The 22,127-nt window shown below is 43.4% G+C and overlaps 1 protein-coding gene across 1 annotated transcript in view; it reads right to left on the minus strand.

The window, feature by feature from the left end:
- Positions 1 to 809: 809 nt before the first annotated feature.
- The window catches only part of PLCXD3 (phosphatidylinositol specific phospholipase C X domain containing 3), a 157,861-nt gene continuing 136,543 nt past the window's right edge, over positions 810 to 22,127 (minus strand). The window contains exon 3 of the mRNA XM_037902933.2: positions 810 to 3,608. Coding sequence (XP_037758861.1) covers positions 3,452 to 3,608 — 157 coding nt within the window. The 3' untranslated portion in view covers positions 810 to 3,451. The remainder of the gene's footprint in view (positions 3,609 to 22,127) is intronic.

Consider the following 22,127-nt stretch of genomic DNA (forward strand, 5'->3'; position numbering starts at 1 on the left):
GTGGTGAAACACTGGAATGCGTTACCTAGGGAGGTGGTAGAATCTCCTTCCTTACAGGTTTTTAAGGTCAGGCTTGACAAAGCCCTGGCTGGGATGATTTAACTGGGACTTGGTCCTGCTTTGAGCAGGGGGTTGGACTAGATGACCTTCTGGGGTCCCTTCCAACCCTGATATTCTATGATTCTATGATTCTATGTTTGTCCATCACAGACTAGCGAACTGCACATGTTACTCTATTCCCTCCCCGACAACAGTTAAAGCTAGTTTGTTTATCCACAGCCCTTGCCATTAAATTCTGTTCTTCTCCATTGGGAAGGAGATTAACAGCTGAATGAAAATGTCATTTAGCTGACAAAGTTTTTTTGTGCATTCAGCTAACAGTATAAAGATCCCTTCCCTCCCCCAGCCTAATGGAGAAACTACATAATTTGTTTATTACCCTATCTTTGCAGAGGACTTTTTTTGCTTTGCTTTTATTTTCCAGCACCCAAACAACAAATAGGACACAACTGATGCTAAGCAAACATTTTAACAATGCCAATAAGCTCAAGATACAACATAGTTATATTTATATATACTTTTTTCTTAAATACATCAAAACACCTGTTTTCAGTACATATTTATATAAATGAAACCCTTGTGGCATTTTATGTGTGCTTGACTCAGGGTTTCCAAGAGGAAATCAACATTGTGCCTCTCAGTTGTTTATAATAGAAACCCAATCACAAAATAAAAGCAAATTAGTCTTTTTTCTTTGCTCACCCTAAAGATGTTTGCACTGCTCAGATTTTTTATTTTTTTTAACATATAATATTTTTATGCAGTTAAAATGCTTTGGCCACATTTAAATAACTGAAAAATGACAAAAAGAAAAGGAGTAGTTGTGGCACCTTAGAGACTAACAAATTTATTTGAGCATAAGCTTTCGTGAGCTACAGCTCACTTCTGAATGCATCCGATGAAGTGAGCTGTAGCTCACGAAAGCTTATGCTCAAATAAATTTGTTAGTCTCTAAGGTGCCACAAGTACTCCTTTTCTTTTTGCGAATACAGACTAACACGGCTGCTACTCTGAAACCTGAAAAATGACAGAAGACATTGAAAAAAAAGCAATCTGGCTCACTGAAATAATTATGAAAATAGTTTCTTAAACCATATCTCCAATAAGTAAGGAAACAAGTTCTAAATTTGTATCACCAGACGCCCTGTTCAAAGGAAAGGCACTGCCTTGAGAACTGTGCAAAATGTGGCAGTTTCAGTTTGCACGGGATTCAGCCAAACTTACTTGTACATTTCAACTCATGTAGCTCTCATCTGTTGAATTTTCCTTTGAGAGAATCTGGAAACTACTTTCATCAGAACCTACTGAGTTTCGTCTGGCTTTGTGTGAAAACCATAGCTTCCTCCATCTCCTATGGGAAGAGACAGTGTTTGTGAACCTCAGCAAATGTTTTGGTCAAGTTTTGGGTTAGTAAAGAAACCAAACTGGCCTGGTTTTGCGGTCCCATTGTGATTGGTTCTCATAGCCCTAATTGACACACAGGGATGGTTAATGAAGAAGGAGTTGTAAATTTACTTTCTACATTCTTTAACCTGTATATAGACCTATAGCTAAAAATGAGGGCACAGTTCTGTGTGTGCATGTCTCTGTATTATGTACATAGAGACAATATATATATGTGCCTTTAATGCACACATACGTGCATAGACACACACTGGCACATCATCTAAATACAAAATACCAGTGAATATACCTTTTATTCCACTACTTTGGAAATGAAAAAATATCCATTCCTGGTGACACCATTTTCATTTTCGTTACCTCAGAACGTTGCGTTTGCAGTTTCTATTCCTCATGTTTTATCACTTAATGGAAATTAGTAAGGGCCAAATAAAACCATCCTTAGGCCTTACTCAAGCAACTTCCATTAATATCAAGGGGACTTCAACGGAATAAGGATGCCACCTTAACCCTCACCCTTTCAAATTTAAACTATGATATTTCAATAAGCAATTTCTCATTGTACTACTTTGGAGTCCGTATGATTTGTAGAAATTTTACTAAACGCTCCACTTTCCTCCATTGTCTGCATGCACATCAGTATATATGATTAACTTTATTAATATCCAATTGTGAGTTGTTGAAACCATACAATGACTCTGCTCTCATTTTATTTTATACCTCACCAACTTTTTCACCTATTAGAGTGATATATGTTTCATTAAGAGTAGGGGGACTGGAGGGTCTGCTGTTGTAATAGCAGGTATTCTAAACCTCTTGTCATGATTTATTATTTCACAGGAATGAAAGGACCATAGATTAATGTTATTTGCTACTCACTGAACTGTTCCACTCTTTAGTAGAGCAATTTTTCACTGTTGAATTGGCACCAATTTTTTCATCAGCAGAAAACTGTTGCTCTGTGTTTATAGCTGCCTTAAAGAGAAATTGATACTGCAACTTCGTATTAAACAAGTCAATGTTTCGTCTGTATAGATTTATTCCTGCAGAAAGTAAATTTCTATAGATGAGATCAAATCCTGCTCATCCTACTCAGATGAGTAATTCTACTGAATTAGGGCCTAGTCCAAAGCCGATGAATGGAAAGCCTCCTGTTGACTTCAATGGGCTTTGCATCAGATCTGTAAATGGGACTTCTCACGGGAGGGATTTTTAAAAGTGCTCAACATTGCCGTAACTCTGCTCCTACTGAAGTCCATGGTAAAACTCCCACGGGCTTTGATGGGATTCGAGTTAGGCCAATGCTGCATACTTTTTTGACTTCAGCAAGTGCACAGCACTTCTGACAATCCTACCCCAGGTGAACAAGGTGATCAGGATTTGGCCCATATTCTGCACAGGCTACAGAATATGGTTCTCAATATTTGCCATCTGCTGACGATACAAGAATTGCAAGCATGACTTTATATTGAATTTATTCCCCAAATGCCAATAAACTGATGACTGCCAATGAATGCAACCAGTTATGCCACCTAACAGATGAAGTGCGTTGAATTGAAACATTAGGGTCATATAGTGCCCTCAGTCTGCAGCAAAACATTCATGTCAGTGGGAATTCCCTGTGCAGACAGAGGGCATTATATGTCCCTCCAATCTGCATAAAGCAAATTGCTTGGCACTATTCATAACCTTAGAAGTAAGACACAAAAATTATATTTGGTACTTTGTGGAAAATGTGCAAGTGGCTTTCTCTAGTTGACCACTAAAGAAATCCTGTTTTGCTTTTCAAACGAAAAACATGAGGGTTTATTAACGTAGAAAATTATTATAACCAATGAAAACATTTCCCTTTGCCCACCCACTACAGCCCTAAACACCTCAGAGATTCAGTGTTATAGGAAGATCTGTGTGTTACAAGATATTTTTTTCTAATACAATTGGGTTTTCCTTTTAAATCTACTCAATGAACAACAAATATATTGCAGTAGTATCAAGTAGTATCAGCTTCGCCTTCATCCAGGATATAGTTGAGTTTTATGACAGTGCTGATAAAGTCACCAAGTTCTACAAAATCAGCAGTGATAATATTGATACCACTTTCTCCTGGTTTCTGAGTTCGGACCCAATGCATCATTGCGGGAAGAGCCCTGAGGAGGAAAAGGAAGAAGAATTATTTATAAAGAAGCAAGACAAGTATTTTGGGTGGAGTTTTATAAAGCACTTAGCATTGACTTCACTTTGCTCCCCAGGGTAAAATGCCCATTGACTTCAATTAGGCCACGGCTGAGCACATTTGAAATTTCCACCCTTTCCTCCTTTAATTCCCTGTGTAGACTATGTCTTGATTATATTTCAGTTTCTTAAGGATTAATGCAAACATTTAATAGAAACATGTCATGCAATCCCACAGCAATTGGTTAGGAAGGAGAAATAACAGAGAAAACAAGTCATCTTTCATGCTAGGTTGACACATCATACAAAGCTTTGCAAAACATTCTGCTTACATAGTGGATGTTGTCTATTGTTCTCACACTTATTTCTTCATTGTTTCACTTCACAAAAACAAGACCTTTGTTTCTCTAAAGTTCCATTGCTCCTGATAGTTATTTCCCATCAGGATTTAGAGTTATATTAAATCTTAGTTTGGGACACCGGAACAATGTGCTGAATATCCCTTTCTTTACAAAACTGTATATCACACGTCCAATAGTCAAGTCATGGGTTATGTTCCATCATGAGTTTGTGTCTTTATGATTAGTTAGTGGAAGAAAATAAGACTTATGGTTGTTTTTGAGACAGGGTGGAGTTATTAGGTCAGGAACCCAGAAGTGGGATATTGGACTGCAAAATGTATCTCTGTGTGTCTCTTTATAGCCTAGAGCTCTCTGTGATGCCATGCAGGCTATTTATGATCTCTAATAACCTATATATGGAGAAGATGTTTGATAGTTGATGACTCTTTAATCCTGCAGATAAAGGCATAACAAGATCCAATGGCTGGAAGTTGAAGTTAGCAAAGTTCAAATGAAATAAACGTGCACATTTTTAACAGTGAGGGTAATCAATCATTGTAGCAAATTACCAAATTGTCCAGTATTTGGAGTCTTAAAATCAAGATTAAATGTCTTTCTAAAAATATGCTCCAGTTCAACCACACATTACTGGGCTAAAAGGAGGAATACACTGAGTAAAATCTATGACCTATGTTATGCAGGAGCTCAGACTAGATGAATGTAATAGACCTCTCTGGCCTTAAAATCTACAAATCTCTGATTCCCTCCTGGATTGCACCTGAGGTAGTAATTTTCCCTTATGCAAAGCAAGCGTAAAATTCTGATCTGGTAGCAATACCAATCAGGTCTAATGTTTTGAATGTAAATTAATCTATTCCTGACCAATGGCCTTAGGCAAAATAGTAAGAAAGCATGCATAATGGATGAAGGATACAGATTTTACTTAGAAGTGACTTAACTACTTTAATTATAAAAGTATTCATTAACAAAGGTTAACCTGGATCCTATAAAATATTACAAAGAGAAAAGCATAGCACCCCCAGCCCTTGGTTCAGATCAGAAAAGCACTTAAACACATGCAAAGTCCATCTCTATTCATGAAAGCATAAAATTTGATTTTATTGATTCCAATGGGACTTAAGCAGGTGCTTAGCATGTGTTCAAGTGCTTTGCTCAATCTAGACTTAATGGAGTATCTTTGTAATTTTATTACGTATAAATCTGAAGAATTGTACTTGCTATTGTTGCATGAAGAACCACGAGAGAGACTATGAAACTGGAGAGAGACCATGTTGTGATTCCAGGAACCAACATCTGAAAGGAACTGACACTAATCATTGGTGCCGACTCCATGTGTGCTCCAGGGCTGGAGCACCCATGGAAAAAAATTAGTGGGTGTTTAGCACCCACTGGCAGCCAGCTCCCTCCTCACCTCCACAGCGCCTCCCACTCACTACAATCAGCTGTTTTGCGGTGGTGCAGGAGGCTCTGGGAGGCAGGGGGAGGAACGGGAAAGGGGCATGCTCATGGGAGAGGGAGGAAGTGGATGGGAAGAGGCGGGGCAGAGGGCGGGGTATGGGGGAAGGGGTCTGGTGGGGGCGGTACCTGGGGCGGAGCAGTGGGTTGAGCACTCCCAGGGTCTGGAGGAAGGCGGCACCTATGACACCAACCAGCTTTTGAGGAACTGGACAAATCATAACCAGAATGACACAGATGAACCAGAGCATGAGGAAACTGATTAAGGGTGGTTCAAAGGGGTTAAAAGCACTCAAAATGCAGTGTCATATTGAAATGTCAATATTTTGCTGAACACTGGAGGACTACATTGGGCAGAATTCCCAGGGAGGGCATTAAACGGACTTTCCTTTTAATTCTAGCTTCCTATTTGAGCTCAGAAAGTCTTTTAGACTTAAAAGTGAGGGGCCTGATTCTGTCTCTAACTAGTTTGATATAGGTTCTTTATTTCTTAAGTGCTCATCTGCCTTTGATATTTATTTCTACTTGAGGCATAACATCTTCTCTTTGTGGCATCCCATTTGTTTGCTGTGAAACTGATGATAATTTTGTAATTCTGTTCCCAACCCAATAGTTTTCTGATCATCTAATCCAGTGGTTTTCAAACTTATTTGATCATGCCCCCACTTTGTTTTATCTGTAGTAGTTTATGCCCTGGCCACACAGGTACATATACCGATAAAAAAAAAAAATCAACAAGCAACTGTCACTAAATATAACAAACAGAAATGCATTGATTCAAAACAGAGCCAACAATCCACTGTAATATGAGCAAAAACAAAACTGCAATTGTGGTTGATGCTTACAATTAAATATGCACACCGTGACATAGCAAACAGATTAATGTACAAATGGCAATGGCTTTGTATAATACTGTGCAAGGGTAACAGAAATCTGTCAAAATGCACAGTACCATCTAGAGTCAAATGCACAGCACTGTTTGAGGACCTGATATATCTGGAGGAATCAGATTTGCTAGTTATTTATTGCTGTGGGTAAAATGTGTGCCATACTTTTTTTTTCTAAAGCTTCTCACCCCCTCCCGCCGTGAATACAGTCAGCGCCCCCCACAGGGGGGCCTGTGCCTCAGTTTGAGAACCTCTGATGTAACCTATGTAATAAGGTGCCTATCACCTTGATATTTACAATCAGTGTTCTTTTTCTCTTGCCAGGTTCAAATCAATCTAACATTTACTAGACAGGTTTACTTTTGGCTAGTATTCCATTTCAGGCTCACCTGAGCTGGGGTGTCTTGACATGAGACTCTTTCAGGTTCAGTGCTGGTAGCTAGCTGATTTCATTTAATATTTCAGACTGAACTTGATTGCACCATCCCCAGTCACATACTGTCAGATGAACTGATAAGGATCTTTGGTTGATGGATCTAGAGCAGTGGTTCTCAACTTATTTATGTGGCCCATAATGTGTTACCTGGGCTGCAGGGGCCAGGTGGCAGAGCAGTGGCAGCCCAGACCCTTGCCACGCGGGGCTGTCTGGCTGCCTGCCCCAGACCCAGGACCCTCATTGTGGGGCTGCCCCGGACCCCACAGGGCTGGCCGTGAGCCCCGGACCTTGCAGGGTGGGCCAGCAGCCCCAGACCCCTGACCCCACAGGGCTGGTCAGATGCCCCAGACCCCATGGGGCCACAACAGCTCCAGACCCCCCAACTCCGCAGGGCCAGCTGGCAGCCTTGACCCCTGGACACCAGCCACGTGGGGTGGGCCGGCAGCCCTGACCCTGGCAGTCTGACCGGTGGGCAGCCAGAACCCCACCAGGTCGGGCAGCTGGGATCCCAGACCCTGCCACGTGGGTGGCCGGCTGAGCTGGGCCACAGCTGTGTGCTAATTGGGCCGTGGGTTGAGAACTGCTGATCTAGAGATCTTGCAAACATAAATCATATATAGATTAGACTAGACAGCAAATAAAATAAAATAAAATAAATCTTTGCCTAGCAAAGCACAAGACTTCTCCATATTAATGCACAGAAAAAATAAAAGCAGCAAAATACATGGGGCCCAAATTCTGTGCTGGTGTAACTCCACTGACCTCAAGAATTAGGCTTAGGGTATTTTACAAAAGTCTCTTTCGTTAACACTGCATATGATGAGAAGTTCACACAAAGGGCAGTACATTTCCCTCTTCCCATAATGCCACCTTGAAAACGGCTCTACATCCGGGGTTGCAAGAAACTGTGTGCATTGTTTTGCTTTAGTACAAACACTCACACATGTTAACAGCAATTATGGGAATAATCCTGGTTTAATATTCCTCCGGGTCTCTTTCTAATGGCAATACAAAACTTGTTTACCCTTCACTGTAATTTCCAGGCTCTGCATGCCTCAAACTAGTACTGTAATTGTCCTCATTAAGGGTTTTAGTCAGGAAAATGCAGACCATGCTGTGTGGCAGCCACCCACAAGTTTTTACACTCACACAAACCCAGTAGATACCATGGCATTAGTGTATATTCTCTTAGGCTATGTCTACACTTCGCACCTTTTAGTGACACAGCTGTGCCGCTACAGCTGTGCGGCTAAAAGGTGCACAGTGTAGCTGTTCTTTGTCAGCAGGAAAGACCTCTTGCGCTGACAAAAAACTTCCATCCCCAACGAGCGGCGGTAGCTTTGTTGGCAGGAGAGCTCTCCTGCCGACAAAGCGCTGTTCGCACTGGTGCTTTTCGTCGGTAAAACTTTTGTCGTTCAGGGTGTGTTTTTTTCACATCCCTGAATGACAAGTTTTACTGACGAAAATCCAGTGTAAACAAAGCCTTAATCTCTCTAACAAAGTGGATTTTGTTCATGGGCATAAGCAATTCTCTCCCCCTATAAATGCACTGTAGCCATCCATGGACCCCACCCCCCTGCAGTTGCATCTATGTAAGCAGACCCCTTTGGCCACTGGGAGTCTGCCTCAAGGATTTTACTGTCCATGCACCTGCAGTATCAGGGCCAAGGCTTCCTAACCTTACACTGGAAAGAGTGACAGAATGGTCTGAGAACAGGTCTCCGCCCCAAAAATTCACAAGTACTGATCTCAGCTCTCACACAGGCCTTGTTGACACACAAAAGTTATTCTGCTTAAGCTCTATTGGCACAGTTAAGGTGGTACAACCATTATGGAGGCAGCTATATCAGACACAGGAAGTGGAATCAGATATACTGGTACAAGTAAAACTGTGTCTACACTAGAGGTTGTACTGGTATTACTATTTAGGTAAAAAAGAACCACACCCCTACTTAAAATAGTTATACTGGTATCAAAACTGCGTAGACCAGAACAGTGCTACCTCTCCATAGCCATGGAAAAACCTTAAATCTCTTAAACTCACTTCGCCTCAGTTTCCCTTTTTCCCTATCTGTCAAATGCTGCCGTGACAACCAATAATATTACTTGATGAGTAAATCGGAATGCTTGCTTGCCTGACAGGGCTGTTGTGCAATTTAATTACTGGCAGTAAATGTTCTGAAGTGCTTAGAAGATGAAAAGCCCCATGTGAGTTTGATTGCTGCTGCAAATTAATGGCCAAGTAGTTGGAAGTTCTGACACATGCAAATTAGTTATTGGCACATTTCAAAAAGTTTGGTGGTGCATTTCTATTTGAATAAGCCTTGAAAAGTTAGCACAAATATCTGCAAATTATCTGTATATTATGATGCCTCCCTTTTAAAATGATCTATTAAGAATAATTAGCTGAGCCTTGCTGACTCAGTGGCTGAGGAATTTGCTATGGAATCCACTCCTTGCAATGGAGTTATGCTGCAGAATTTCAATTTCTTCTTTTTTATTTTTAAAGAATCTTCTGGTCCTTATGGTTGTAAAAATAACCTTAATAACATGGACCACATGAACAAACTGATGCAGTGTTGCCTACCTTAGGCTACATACAGCCAGCTGAAATAATAGCTCTGAGAGAGACTGTGCTGCACAATCCAGTAATAGGGTTGCCAACATTCCGAATGCAGAAAACTGAACACCCTTGCCCATCTCCTGCCCTGCCCCTTCCCAAGGCCACAACCCTACCCTACCCCTTTTCAGAAGCCCCGCCCCCTGCTCACTCCATCCCCACTTCTTCCATTGCTCGCTCTCCCTCACCCTCACTCGCTCATTTTCACCAGGCTGGGCAGGGGGTTGGGGTGTGGGTGGGGATGAGGGCTCTGGCTGGGGCTGCAGGCTCTGGGCTGGGGCCCGAGATGAGGGTTTTGGAATGTGGGAGGGGGCTCTGGTGGGGCAGAGGGATAGGATGTGGGAGGGGGTATGGGCTCAAGGCTGGGGCCAGAAATGAGGGGCTTAGGGTGCGGGGGGACTCTGGGTGGGGGGTTGGGATGTGGAGGGGGTTACGTCTTCGGCTGGGGGTGTGGGCTCTGGGTTGGGGCTGGGGATGAGGTGTGGGGGGGGGTGGGCTCTGGCTAGGAATGAGGGGTTCAGAGTGCGGGTGGGGGCTCTGGGAGGGAGTTTGGGCGCAGGAGGAGGCTCAGGGCTGGGGCAGGGGGTTGGGGTGTGGATGGCGTTCAGGTTGCAGGCTCTGGACCACGCTTACCTCAGGAGGCTCCTGGAAGTGGCCGGAATTTCCCTCTGGCTCCTAGGCTGAGATGCGGCCAGGCAGCTCCGCGTGCTGCCCTCATCTGCAAGTGCCACCCCTGCAGCTTCCATTGGCCGTGGTTCCCAGCCAATGGGAGCTGCGGAGCTGGCCCTTGGGATGGGAGCAGTGCACAGCGCCCCTGTGGCTGCGCCTCTGCCCTGGAGCCGGAGGGAAATGCCAGCATCTGTGTGGAACCAGGGCAGGCAGGGAGACTGCCTCAGCCCTGCTGCACAGCCGACTGGACTTTTAACGGCCTGGTCAGCAGTCCTGACCGGAGCCAGCAGGATCCCTCTTCGACCAGGAGTTCCAGTTGAAAACCGAACACCTGGCAACCCTATCCAGTAAGTGAACAGAAAAGAGAAATACCTTCCTTCAGTCCCAGAAACCTTATGCACTAGGCCTCACTCTGACCTGACTCACCCCTCTTTTGCACTGGTGTAACTCCATTGACTTCAGTGGGATTATGCCTGAGTTGCACCACTGTGAGGTCAAAATCAGTTCCTGTGGCAGGGTGCCATGTTGTTTGGTGAACAAAGGATGAAATACAACTCAGCTTCCCCAGTGCAGGTCTGTATTGGTGTTCTAGGAAAAAGAAAGAAGAATGCCTACAGGAAGGAAGAGCTCCAGGCTGAAAGGCTATCCTACTGTGTTGAACACGTGCCTGATAGAGTGTCTATTACTTTGGGTGGTCTGTTCCCTTGTTTTGATTTCAGATTATGAAATTATCCTTAGAGAAAAACCCTTGCTGAATGTTTCACTGTATTATTTCTGCTGAGTCATTCCACCAGCTCAAAAGTGTGCTGTAAATAAACACACGCTGCTGCACGTCTGTAGTCACTCACTTCTCTCCTGAAAGAGGGAAAACCATTTCTTCAACTCCAATGCTTCCTGTGAAACAATGCTCCGATTTGCCTCTTGCTTTCACCCAGGTAAATCAGGAGTAGCTGGTCTGAAGACAATGGAGATAAGACTGGTATGAAAGCAAGAGGAGAATCGGGTCCAAACAAATCATTCATAGGCCGTTTCAAAGCCGAAGAACTTTGCGTAACTTAAACAAAAACCAGAATGGACTAGCACAGGGGTTCCCAAACTTGGTTCACGTCTTGTTCAGGGTAAGCCCCTGGCGGGCCATGAGACACTTTGTTTACCTGACTGTCTGCAGGTACAGCCACTCGCAGCTCCCAGACCCAGTGGCTGCAGTTCGCCATTCCCTGGCCATTGGGAGCTGGGGAAGCCGCGAACCAAGTTTGGGAACCCCTGGACTAGCATCATGTCAAAGCTTATTAAAAAGAACTTCACATAACTTCAGTTAAGGGAGCAAAACTGAAGTCCCCTCATGCTGCCTTTCAGAACTAAAATACGACAAAGCTAACTGCATTACAATTTGGTAAAAAGAAAATCTGCTTTTGGCCTGTTTTAGCTCAGAGGGAATTTTTATGTCTGAGTCATAAAACCCTGACGATGTGACAGAACGTTAATGATTGCGGTGTTCGATCATGGGGCCTCCTGTGGCGAAACATCCATTCCTCTCAGCAGAGCCTTTAAGGGAGGAGAGGGAAAAAAGCAGCACAGTAAACGCAAAACAAAAGAGCTTTTATTGCTGTTAATGAGAGTTTCATTGCTAAAGGGAAGACAGTAGGTTTTCTTTCAGATTGTAAGGAACCACTACAATGATTAATCCAGAAAGGGAAAAGTGGTTTCATGTGCAGATTGCAAAACCGTCTATCAGTAAGTGCCCCAGTTACCAACAGGTCACTCTGAACCGTGAAGCTATTCCATTTGCTCAGGACAAAAATGAGATTTACATGTTGTGATAGAATTTTCAGTGTCTTTCTTCCCTCTCCAATCCCCCTTTCCTACAAGAAATGCTCATTTGCAAGGCAATAATTGATCCTTTGCATCACTGCCTAGTGATAAGAGCACAGGAGCTGCTGTTAAGAACTCCTTAGTTCAAATAATTGAACTGCCTGGACTGATTTGCCAGTTTTAGGCCAGTTTGTAAAAATATCCACTAGTTTTGGGTGCCAAAATTGACACATGCTGGGTCTTATTTTCAGTGGTGCCAAGTACATGCAATTCAGTTGACTTCAGTGGGATCTGGGGTGCTCTGTGTATCTCCATCCCATGAATCTCAAATTGGGCACCCAAAATTGGACACACACAGAATTAGCAGAATAGTTAGGTCTTAAACTCTCCGGGTGGGATTTTCAAGAATGCTCAGTGTTAGCCAAACTTGGCTTCCTTGATGTCAATGGGAGTTTGCTGGGGCCACAGATTAGTGTTGCCAAGCCTCCAGGATTGTCCTGGAGTCTCTAGGAATTAAAGATTAATCTTTAATTAAAGTTTGTTATGTGAGGAAACCTCCAGGAATATGTCCAACCAAAACTGGCAACCCTACCACAGATGGGGCTCTGCATTGGTCATGCTCTACCTGGTAAAAAGATACACCACCAGCAATGCTGTGCAGTGCTGCAGGAAGTTCTCTCTCAATGCTCCCATTTGGGCAATACCCCTCCACACTCACCCACCCCTACTACAGGCTTTGGCTTAAAGCTACATTTAAACCCTTCATGTTTATACAGTACTTTGAAGTACTATCTATAAAGGCCAATTATCATTGCTACATATATTTGACTTGTTGTTCCTTCTCTTCTACTGATCTCAATGTGCAGGGCTAACAGTGGAAGATCAGTTTAATAAAATAATAACTATTACCACAGTCTGCCTGATGTGCGCAGTGCTATGTAATTTATTTGCTAATATAATTTTCCTGACCAGTACTACTTTGATATGTCTGGAAATCCCTCTGTGAACCTTTTGGAGCTGCAACCACATATATCCTCAGAATCATTCCCTGGGGTGGTAATCATGAAAATGTCAGAATGCGAACGGTTAATCTCAGTTCCCCAGCATCTCAGATTCCATAGTTTTTCCTTTGTCATTTGGTAGTATCATACAAGTCTGCCTAGGTCTCCATGAGAAGGGGCTGAAAGGGTTACAAACCTATCTGAAACATTTTAATGGGCTATGCCAATCCTTCTGGGCATCGAGGTGCATTGTATTTTTAGAACAGTGGCTGAAATGAATTTGGTACATTATTCATTCAATCTCACAGGTCCCTGCTGGGAGTCAGTTTTTCAGGATCTTGAATGAAAGTGTTACACTGTTCATGAGTTGGCAAGATGCAAGCGCTGGCTGCACTAGCATCCAATAGCCTGTGCATTTATTCCACTGAAACGCTTATCTATAATTCAGTGGTTTTCCAATTGCTGTATAAAGTTTGGAAACACATTTAACTAGAGTGTGCAGACTAAAATTTTGGGGCCAGATGAATATTTTAATATGATTGATCACAGCACTATAGTCTTTCCAGAATCAATGGGGCCAGTTTTCTTTGTACTTCAGGCCAGTTTTTGGTTTTGAAACGAACACCGTGAACTTAAAAGTCAGCTTTCTGTCTCCACCTGCAAAGGCAGGGAATGGTAACATTTTAGTAGTATTTACTGAACCAATATCCTTACTCTTGCAAAAAGTGCAATGGGATATTTAATAGCAACAAATGTTGACCCTCTAGGCTAGTGGCTTGTTCTCAGTATCTTGCTTTTATTCCTGACTCTGTTTTTGGAATGTTGAGCTTTTAGAGCAACAGGGAGGCAAGCTGTGTATCTAAGGGTGTTAGCAATTTCACAGCTAGGAAAGGTTTCAACAAGCCTGGGGCTATGATTATAGAAACACTCATTAAAGCAACAACACTAGCCTGGAAAAATAAACTCAATTTTTAGTGAAGGACCAAGCATTAATCGTTAGGTCACTGAGCTTGTGTCAGGGGTTCTGTGTTCCAAACCTGGCTCTTCCAATGACTGTATCATTATGGACAAGTTGCTTAACTGCTCTGTGTCTTAATTTTCCAATCTTTTCCTCAAATGAGGACAGTTCATCCCTCCGAACGGTGTAGTGAGGCTTAATTCATTAACTTGTTTCCAATTATTTCATAATTAGCCATTCAGTTAAGAGAGCTGACTGTGAATCAGCTCGGATTCCTCCCATCCCACTCATGGCTCTTTAAACATTCCCTGCAGAGGTATCACTGCACACCTTTGCTCAGGTAGAGGTACCTGGTAATTGTTGAGGTGCTTGAGATGGCAATGTGCTCTGGATCTAGTACCTGCCTAGCTGCTGAAGGAATGTTGTTGTTTGTTTATTAGCAGTAATAATTCATAGAATAGTGAAGTTATTTTTGGAATCAGGACTTGTTCGGTCATATTTTACATGGATTTTCACACTCTTTGCTGCGGAAATCTCTATCAGCAGTAAAGAAAATATTCAACTTTTGTTTAGTCTCAGTTTTACATTTTCTCTTTCTACTATTTGAAAAAAGTTATTAAGGTTCAGTTAAAAACTCAGGCTTTGGAGTTTACTGCAATATGGGAAGTGCTTTGTTGAAGGTATACAGTTGATTTATTAAATGCAGACATAAGAACGGCCCTACTGGGTCAGACCAAAGGTCCATCTAGCCTGGTATCCTGTCTTCTGACAGTGGCCAATGACAGGTGCCCCAAAGGGAATGAACAGAACAGGTAATCATCAAGTGATCCATTCCCAGCTTCTGGCAAACAGAGGCTAAGGACACCATCCCTGCCCATCCTGGCTAATAGCCATCGATGGACCTATCCTTCATGAACTTATCTAGTTCTTTTTTTAACCCTGTTATAGTCTTGGCCTTCACAACATCCTCTGGCAAAGGTTGACTGTGCGTTGTGTGAAGAAATTTCCTTTTATTTGTTTTAAACCTGGTGCCTGTTAATTTCATTTGGTGACCCCTAGTTCTTGTGTTAAGAGGAGGAGTAAATAACACTTCCTTATTTATTTTCTCCACGCCAGTCATGATTTTATAGACCTCTATCATATCCCCCCTTAGTCGACTTTTTTCCAAGCTGAAAAGTCCCAGTCTTATTAATCTCTCCTCATAAAAGACGATTCATGTTCTCTTTACTGGACCTTTCACAGACCTGCATTCACCACCATCAATCATATTTCTGTGAGTTGTCAGGCAGGGCTTTGGCTCAGTAGTTTGTATCCTATTTAACTTGTAGGCTGCTGACTGTGGGTTGGTTTACCTTCACTCAACTTTTCTTGGCTGTGTTCTGCCTCAGAGACTTGTGTTGGCACGAGAGAGGGTATCCACCTGCAGAATTCACACCTAGATTTAAAAATCCCTGTAGTTTAGTGGTGTTTGGATTCTGGGTTTTGGTTTGGGTCCATCTATTAATAAGTACCTTTCTTTTCCTACAGATTCATGGTAGTATTTGCACAAGGTTTGGAAACAGATTTATCTAATTGTTCCATCAAACCATTAAGATGCAATTTCCAGCTCTACTGTTATGCAGCACCAGTCAGAGATCCTGTAGGGCACCCCCTGCTGGTTGCCAACGAGACTGCTGTGAGGGAAAACCAGCCTCTGGGTTCCTGGGTGTTTTAAGCTTCCCTGGTCTCAGCAGGCTGCAGCATTGTTTCCCCTCATGGCCTCTCTGGCACATTTCCTGGGCACTGACCATGAGTCTGCTACCCCATCAGAGAAATGGAGCCCCTCAGCCCATCTGTCTTGTCCCCAGGACCAGTGCTGATTCCCAAGACGCCCCAGTTGCATAAATACACCCTGCTCCTAGAACCCTACCAAAGGAATGAGCCTTCTGGTTTACCGTTTAACTCTCTCAGGAGGGAAGTGGCAGTTGGGAAGCATATAACACACGCAGAGACAGTTTTCATAGCTTCTAACACCGCCTCTCTTTTATATTTAAGAGATAAAGCACAAGAGAGTACAGATCACATAGAATGCACCAAACATCCCAACCACAATGTCCCTCAGTAGCTCACCATTTCCTTGGAAGACCATCTGTGTCAGGAAGGTGAATGGTACCCAGAAGAGCAGCTCCAGGCCTTTTTACAACTTTTAGCCCCTTTCTCAGGTCACATCCTGCTCAGCCTCAACAAGTGACCACAGAATCCCACAAGTTGACTTCCTTCCCAAGGCAACTTCTCCCTCGCTAAACCAGCTTTCTTGGGTGGGAGTCAGTCTATTATTCCGAACTATTCCATATTCCACTGCTTTAACCCAATGGAGCAGATACTCATTTTGGAGCTGGCCTTTCAGCGTGAGATGGAGCCAGACGCAAACCCACAACCTTCAGGAGTGTAGTTGAGGGCCACACCCCAGATTGGTGGGAGTTCTTTATGGTATTATGTCTAGAGTTCCTCTTACACACTGCCCAGTGGCTCATAACTTTACTTATTTGCATTTTAAAATCTTGCATGTATAAACAACCCAGAAACAATATCTGTAAAGCACAAGAAAATGGTAACAGAAATATAGCATGTCATGTAGACAGACAGTTAGGTTGTGATAGTGAGCCACTGGTCTGAGTTAGGGGCAGCATGGAGCTCCTTAGGTACATCTATACAGAGATTAAAAAAACATGGCTGACCTGGATCAGCCAACTCGGGCTTGTGGGGCTCGGGCTGCAGGGCTTAGAACTGCTGTGTAGACTGTTCAGGCTCACTGGAACCTGAGCTCTGGGACCACAATTTTTAGCTGACCCGAGCCAGCTATAGTCATGCTGCGGGTCTTTTATCCATGTGTAGATTCTTACTCCTGGGGGAATTCTGTGTTACTGCGCACATGCAGAATTAAAGAGCCCCGCAGATTTTTATTTTTTTGCACAGAAAAAAGCTTCTGCCAAAATGTTGCTGCAGTTCCGCCTTTTGCCCATCAGAGGGTGCTGTGGCACAAGAACAGCAGCAGCTCCCAGAAGAAAATAACTTCTGCAGTTCTGCCTTTTGTCCACCAGAGGGTACTGTGGGGATAGAACAAAGCAGCAACTCTGGGCCAGCTAAGGAAGAGAAAGCCTGCCTTCTTCACGGTGCCTGTCAGGCCAGGTCAGGAGACAGGGTTTATGGAGAGTCAGACAGCGTGGGGTGCTAAGGGGTCAGACGGGGCTCGTAAGGGCTAGTGGGGCAAGACAGGCTGAATGGAAGTGGAGGCACACGGCCACAGGGGGAGGGAGGTGCGGGGCCACATGCTGATGGGGGAAGGGGTGCAGAGCTACAAAGGAACAGGGGAGTGGCTGGATGGGGTTACAGACAAGGGGACAAGGGGAGGGGCACAGGGACACATAGGGACAGGGGAGTGGCTGAGTGGGGGCACAAAGACACATGGGGATGGGGGAGGGATACAGGGACATGTAGGAACAGGGGAGTGGCTGGGTGGGAACACAGGAACACATGGGAACAGGGGAGGGGGTACAGAGCCACATAGGGACAGGGGGAGGGGGTACAGGGCCACATGGAGATGTGGGGAGTGGGTGTCTGAGTGGGGGTGGAGGGACACATGTGGACAGGAGATGCAAGGACACATGGAGGTGCAAGAACACATGGGGACAGGGGCAGATGTGCCTGACTGAATGGGAGGGGCTAGGGGGAAGTTCCTTAACAATCCCCAAAAAAACCTGTTCCACACTTTTCCCACCCATACCCAATAACCCTCCAAGTTCACACCCAGGTTCCTTCCCAGCAATTTACTTCCCTCGTTACCCCTGACTCCCCCAAGCCTTTGCACTGCTTCTGAGAGGTGTGGGAAATACGGCTCTGTACTGTAGTTTAAATGAATTATTACTCAGAGTTCTGTATTAATATGCCTAGTAAGGAATCTATTTGTCAAAAAACATTTCCTGAATCTTTTGTTGTTGTCTGTATTGTTACAGACATACTTGCTGACAGGTATTTTGAAATAAATGACCAAAATAATTGAAACAGGTGTGATTATATTGTGTTATTTTGGCAAACAAAATATGCAGAATTTTGCAAAATTTTAAAATATTGTGTGCAGAATTTTTAATTTTTTGTGCCAGAATTCCACCAGGAGTAGTAGATGTAGCCCTTGAAGTACACTTTCTCCCAAAGGAGCTTGGTGCACAGGGGTATTATACAGAGTACATCAGCCTGTAGACTGATGTAGCTTGTGCCCTTTGGTGTGTGATGGGGAAAGAGCCAGACACTTTCCTCCCCTCCAATCCCTTTTGGGATGCTGTGCACCCCTAGGTGCCCATGGAGGGAACACTGCTTGAGTGCATGGGTGGCCCTTACACATGGGTTAGGCAAGGGGGGTGGGGAAGGTTTCTTGCACTCTTCTTCCACACTACCACCCTAGCAGCATAAGGGTCATGCACAATCTGGCTGGCCCAAAAAATGGACAGTACATGGTTGACATTGACAGATCTAGGAAACAAGATTAAGAGGCCTCACTAAGAGGTCTACATTTTCATTCTGAATGGAAATTTTGTTTAGTTTTTCCAAAACTGAAAAAAACCCCAAAACCCTGGGAAGATTTGAATTCTCCACCCCCCGCCCCCCGCTTCTTGTCCTTTTTTCTTTTTCATAGAGTGGCAAAGTTGTAGTATTTTTTGTCTCCTTTTGCTATTGTGTAACTTTTCCAAAGGTGGAGACGTTTTGAATAGTGCAGAAATAAAAAAAAGAGGAAACAAAGAAAGAAAAAAGGAAAACGTGAAAGAAAAACCTCTAGTCATCACTGATTCTATTGTGTTCCGTGGGGTGTGGGGGGGAAATAGGATGGGGGAGAAAAAAACCGTGAAAATCCTGAGAGTGAGAGTCCTGCACTTAGGACGGAAGAATCCAATACACCGCTACAGACTAGGGACCGAATGGCTAGGCAGCAGTTCTGCAGAAAAGGACCTAGGCGTTACAGTGGCAAGAAGCTGGATATGAGTCAACAGTGTGCCCTTGTTGCCAAGAAGGCCAATGGCATTTTGGGATGTATAAGTAGGGCCAGCAGATCGAGGGACGTGATCGTTCCCCTCTATTCGACATTGGTGAGGCCTCATCTGGAGTACTGTGTCCAGTTTTGGGCCCCACACTACAAGAAGGATGTGGATAAATTGGAAAATGTCCAGCGGAGGGCAACAAAAATGATTAGGGGACTGGAACACATGACTTATGAGGAGAGGCTGAGGGAACTGGGGATGTTTAGTCTGTGGAAGAGAAGAATGAGGGGGGATTTGATAGCAGCTTTCAACTACCTGAAAGGGGTTTCCAGAGAGGATGGCTCTAGACTGTTCTCAGTGGTAGCTGATGGCAGAACAAGGAGTAATGGTCTCAAGTTGCAGTGGGGGAGGTTTAGGTTGGATATTAGGAAAAACTTTTTCACTAGGAGGATGGTGAAGCACTGGAATGCGTTATCTAGGGAGGTGGTGGAATCTCCTTCCTTAGAAGTTTTTAAGGTCAGGCTTGACAAAGCCCTGGGTGGGATGATTTAATTGGGGATCGGTCCTGCTTTGAGCAAAGGGTTGGATTAAATGACCTCCTGAGGTCCCTTCCAACCCTGATATTCTATGATTCTATGATTCCTGACACAAATATTCATTTTTGACAAACTGCATTTTCTGATAGGAAAATTTCTCAGTCGAAAAATTTCAACTGTGGAGCTAGTTGCACTGATGCATTGTGGCAAGACGGCTATATATAAGGAGAAAGGAGTGACCCTTGGTGCCCAGCATCTGTAACAGAGAGGTCTCTTCAAGCAAACCCTTGGAAAGGTAAAGAGGATGCCCAAAATAGAGCTAGGTGAATAAGTCATTTTTCAGTTCAGTTGCAATTTCAAACAACTGGGGAAAAAAATTGTTCAGGTCAAACCAAATTTGAAATGTTTCAAATTTTTTGGTGAAACGGAAGTGTCCATTTCACATGTGTTCCACAGGGAGGTTTCAATCCTGGTTCTCCCACATCCCATATTGGTGCTCTAACCTCTCGGCTGAAAGTTATGGCAGAGGCGATAGTGGCATTGGCACCAGCACCTCTTCCTTCTCCAGCCATTTTGCGAATTGCTGAAACTATTCAAGTCAAATTTGCAACTAGTTTTTGGGTCAATTGAAACCACATTTTTCATCATATAAACTATTTGTCTGAAAAAATGTGCCTACCTCTAGTCCACACTAGGAGAAAAGGTGGATTTTTAGTATGTGTTAGCTAATGTATAGAAGAATCCGAGTGAAGACAAGGCCGTTAGTAGTCTTCACATGTGGTGGCAAGCCAAGGTAAACAATGGCATGAAAGCTAGAAACAGCTTTGTCTTCACTAGGATTTTAGCATGTGTTAGCTAGCATGTGCTAAAAGACACACCTTTTCCCCTAATTAACAGAAGGTCTTAGTGCGGGGAGAAAGCTAAAGCTGAGTTTTATGCTGTTGTGACTACCAATAAAGAAAGCCAAAGACCAGACAGAGATTAAGCTTGAACTGTGCACTGACTGCATTGTGTTCAGGGCAGGGTGGGAACCTCAGCTGTACACTGCACACATTCCTTAGTACCCAATTCCCAACCTCCATGCCTGCCGCTGCTGGGTATCTGCTGGAGTTTTCCAACAAATTACTGACCGGGCTCAACGCTGCTTACTTTATGAGAACTGACAACAGTGCTGCCTGAGGTGGTACAGCTGCAGGCAGTGATAAATCTGAGTGCCTCTGTGTGTCTGTTATTTTCTTCCCCCTCCTCTGCCCCTTTCCCTCCAAAAACCCCCACAACCACCACACACACAGAATATGAAGGTTCTCCGGCTTCTCCCTTGTAGTGAGAATTAAAAATGCATTGATATCCTCCTGCTCTGAGGTATGTGCATTTGCCTTTGCCTTGATGGACTAGTCAGTGGAAAATTGAGAGCAGGAACAAACTGACAGTTAACCAGGTGGATGCAAAACAGAGCACTGATGTGAGAATTAATAAAACCGAAACTAGCTAGCCCTGGGATCAGAATGCACATATGTCACTGAGCAGTCAAGAGACACTCAAAAGAAACAGCACAGGTGTTTGACATTAGTATACAGAATGGCAATGTAAATGATATGCAAGAAGAGAACAGAGTGACAGTGATAGTAGACAGAATGGATTATATCACATGAGCATGGTCTGACACTGACCTGAAAAGGACAAGACATTATCATCATTTTAAAAACACTTATTTTCTCACTGTTTAAAATAATTCTCTGGAACTTAAAACTAAAAATCTTCCTTATGAAAGTGCTTAGATGTTTTGTAACCACAGCCTTGCAAAATCTTACTTCTCTGGGTGAAGCACCTCCTCTTTCATAGGCGAATAAAACACCTCATCATCATGGTAAGAGAGAGGGGGATTGAAGTTTGTACATTTTGGTCTGGGCTGGAAAATCTTCATGACAGCTTTGCGCAGACTTCATTGCAGTATTCCCAGATCCTGAAATTGTATTGAGAGTCTCCTGATTTTTGGTGCTTTTCTTAAAGCGTCTCAGTTTTCATTAAAAGGAGAAGGTGGGTGTTAGCCCTTTTGGTCCTGGAGAAAAGCAGGAAAAGGTGAAGCCTCAAAGTCTCAAGACCCAAGGAGGCAAATAAAAGACACTCAAATCATTATTTTTTTAAAAAATCTTATTATTTTTGGGGCCTAATTCATGATTTTTGAATATTTGAAGTTGGCAACACCACTACTGTGAATTATTTGTTTTGTTCCATATAGAAAAAATTACAAGGATGTTACAAACACCTATAAGAGGAAAACATAAAAAGATACTTTTGGGTGACATCTAGGTCTCTCCGTGCTCCTTTCACTTTAACATAATAAAAAGATACAAGGATGGAAGAGCACAGAAGCATGTGTTAGATGTAATGTGGCTGCTCTTTAAACTGCATTTCAAGCAGCACAAGTGCTTCCCTGGCAGGCATTTAAAGAACCGTAAAGGGAATCAAACAATTGTTTAATTCCTCTTCTGATCCCTCATGAAGAGGGAAGAGAGTCTTGCACCTGTATACACATCTGTGCTCACAATCCCACAACATACACTCATTGATTTTTTTGGGAGGGGGCAAAATCCTTGCTAGCTGCTTTGGCAAGCTACCTAATTAGTATCTACACAACAGATTCCAGGAATGTCACTTTCTGGGTCACACCAAAGCCTAAAATTTCTGATGAATCAGTGTGAAGTGATAGCAACAGCGAATAGCATGGTTGGGAGCTCTTTGTGTTTAG

This window comes from Chelonia mydas, chromosome 5 (assembly GCF_015237465.2).
Source record: "Chelonia mydas isolate rCheMyd1 chromosome 5, rCheMyd1.pri.v2, whole genome shotgun sequence".
NCBI classification, from domain to species: domain Eukaryota; kingdom Metazoa; phylum Chordata; order Testudines; family Cheloniidae; genus Chelonia; species Chelonia mydas.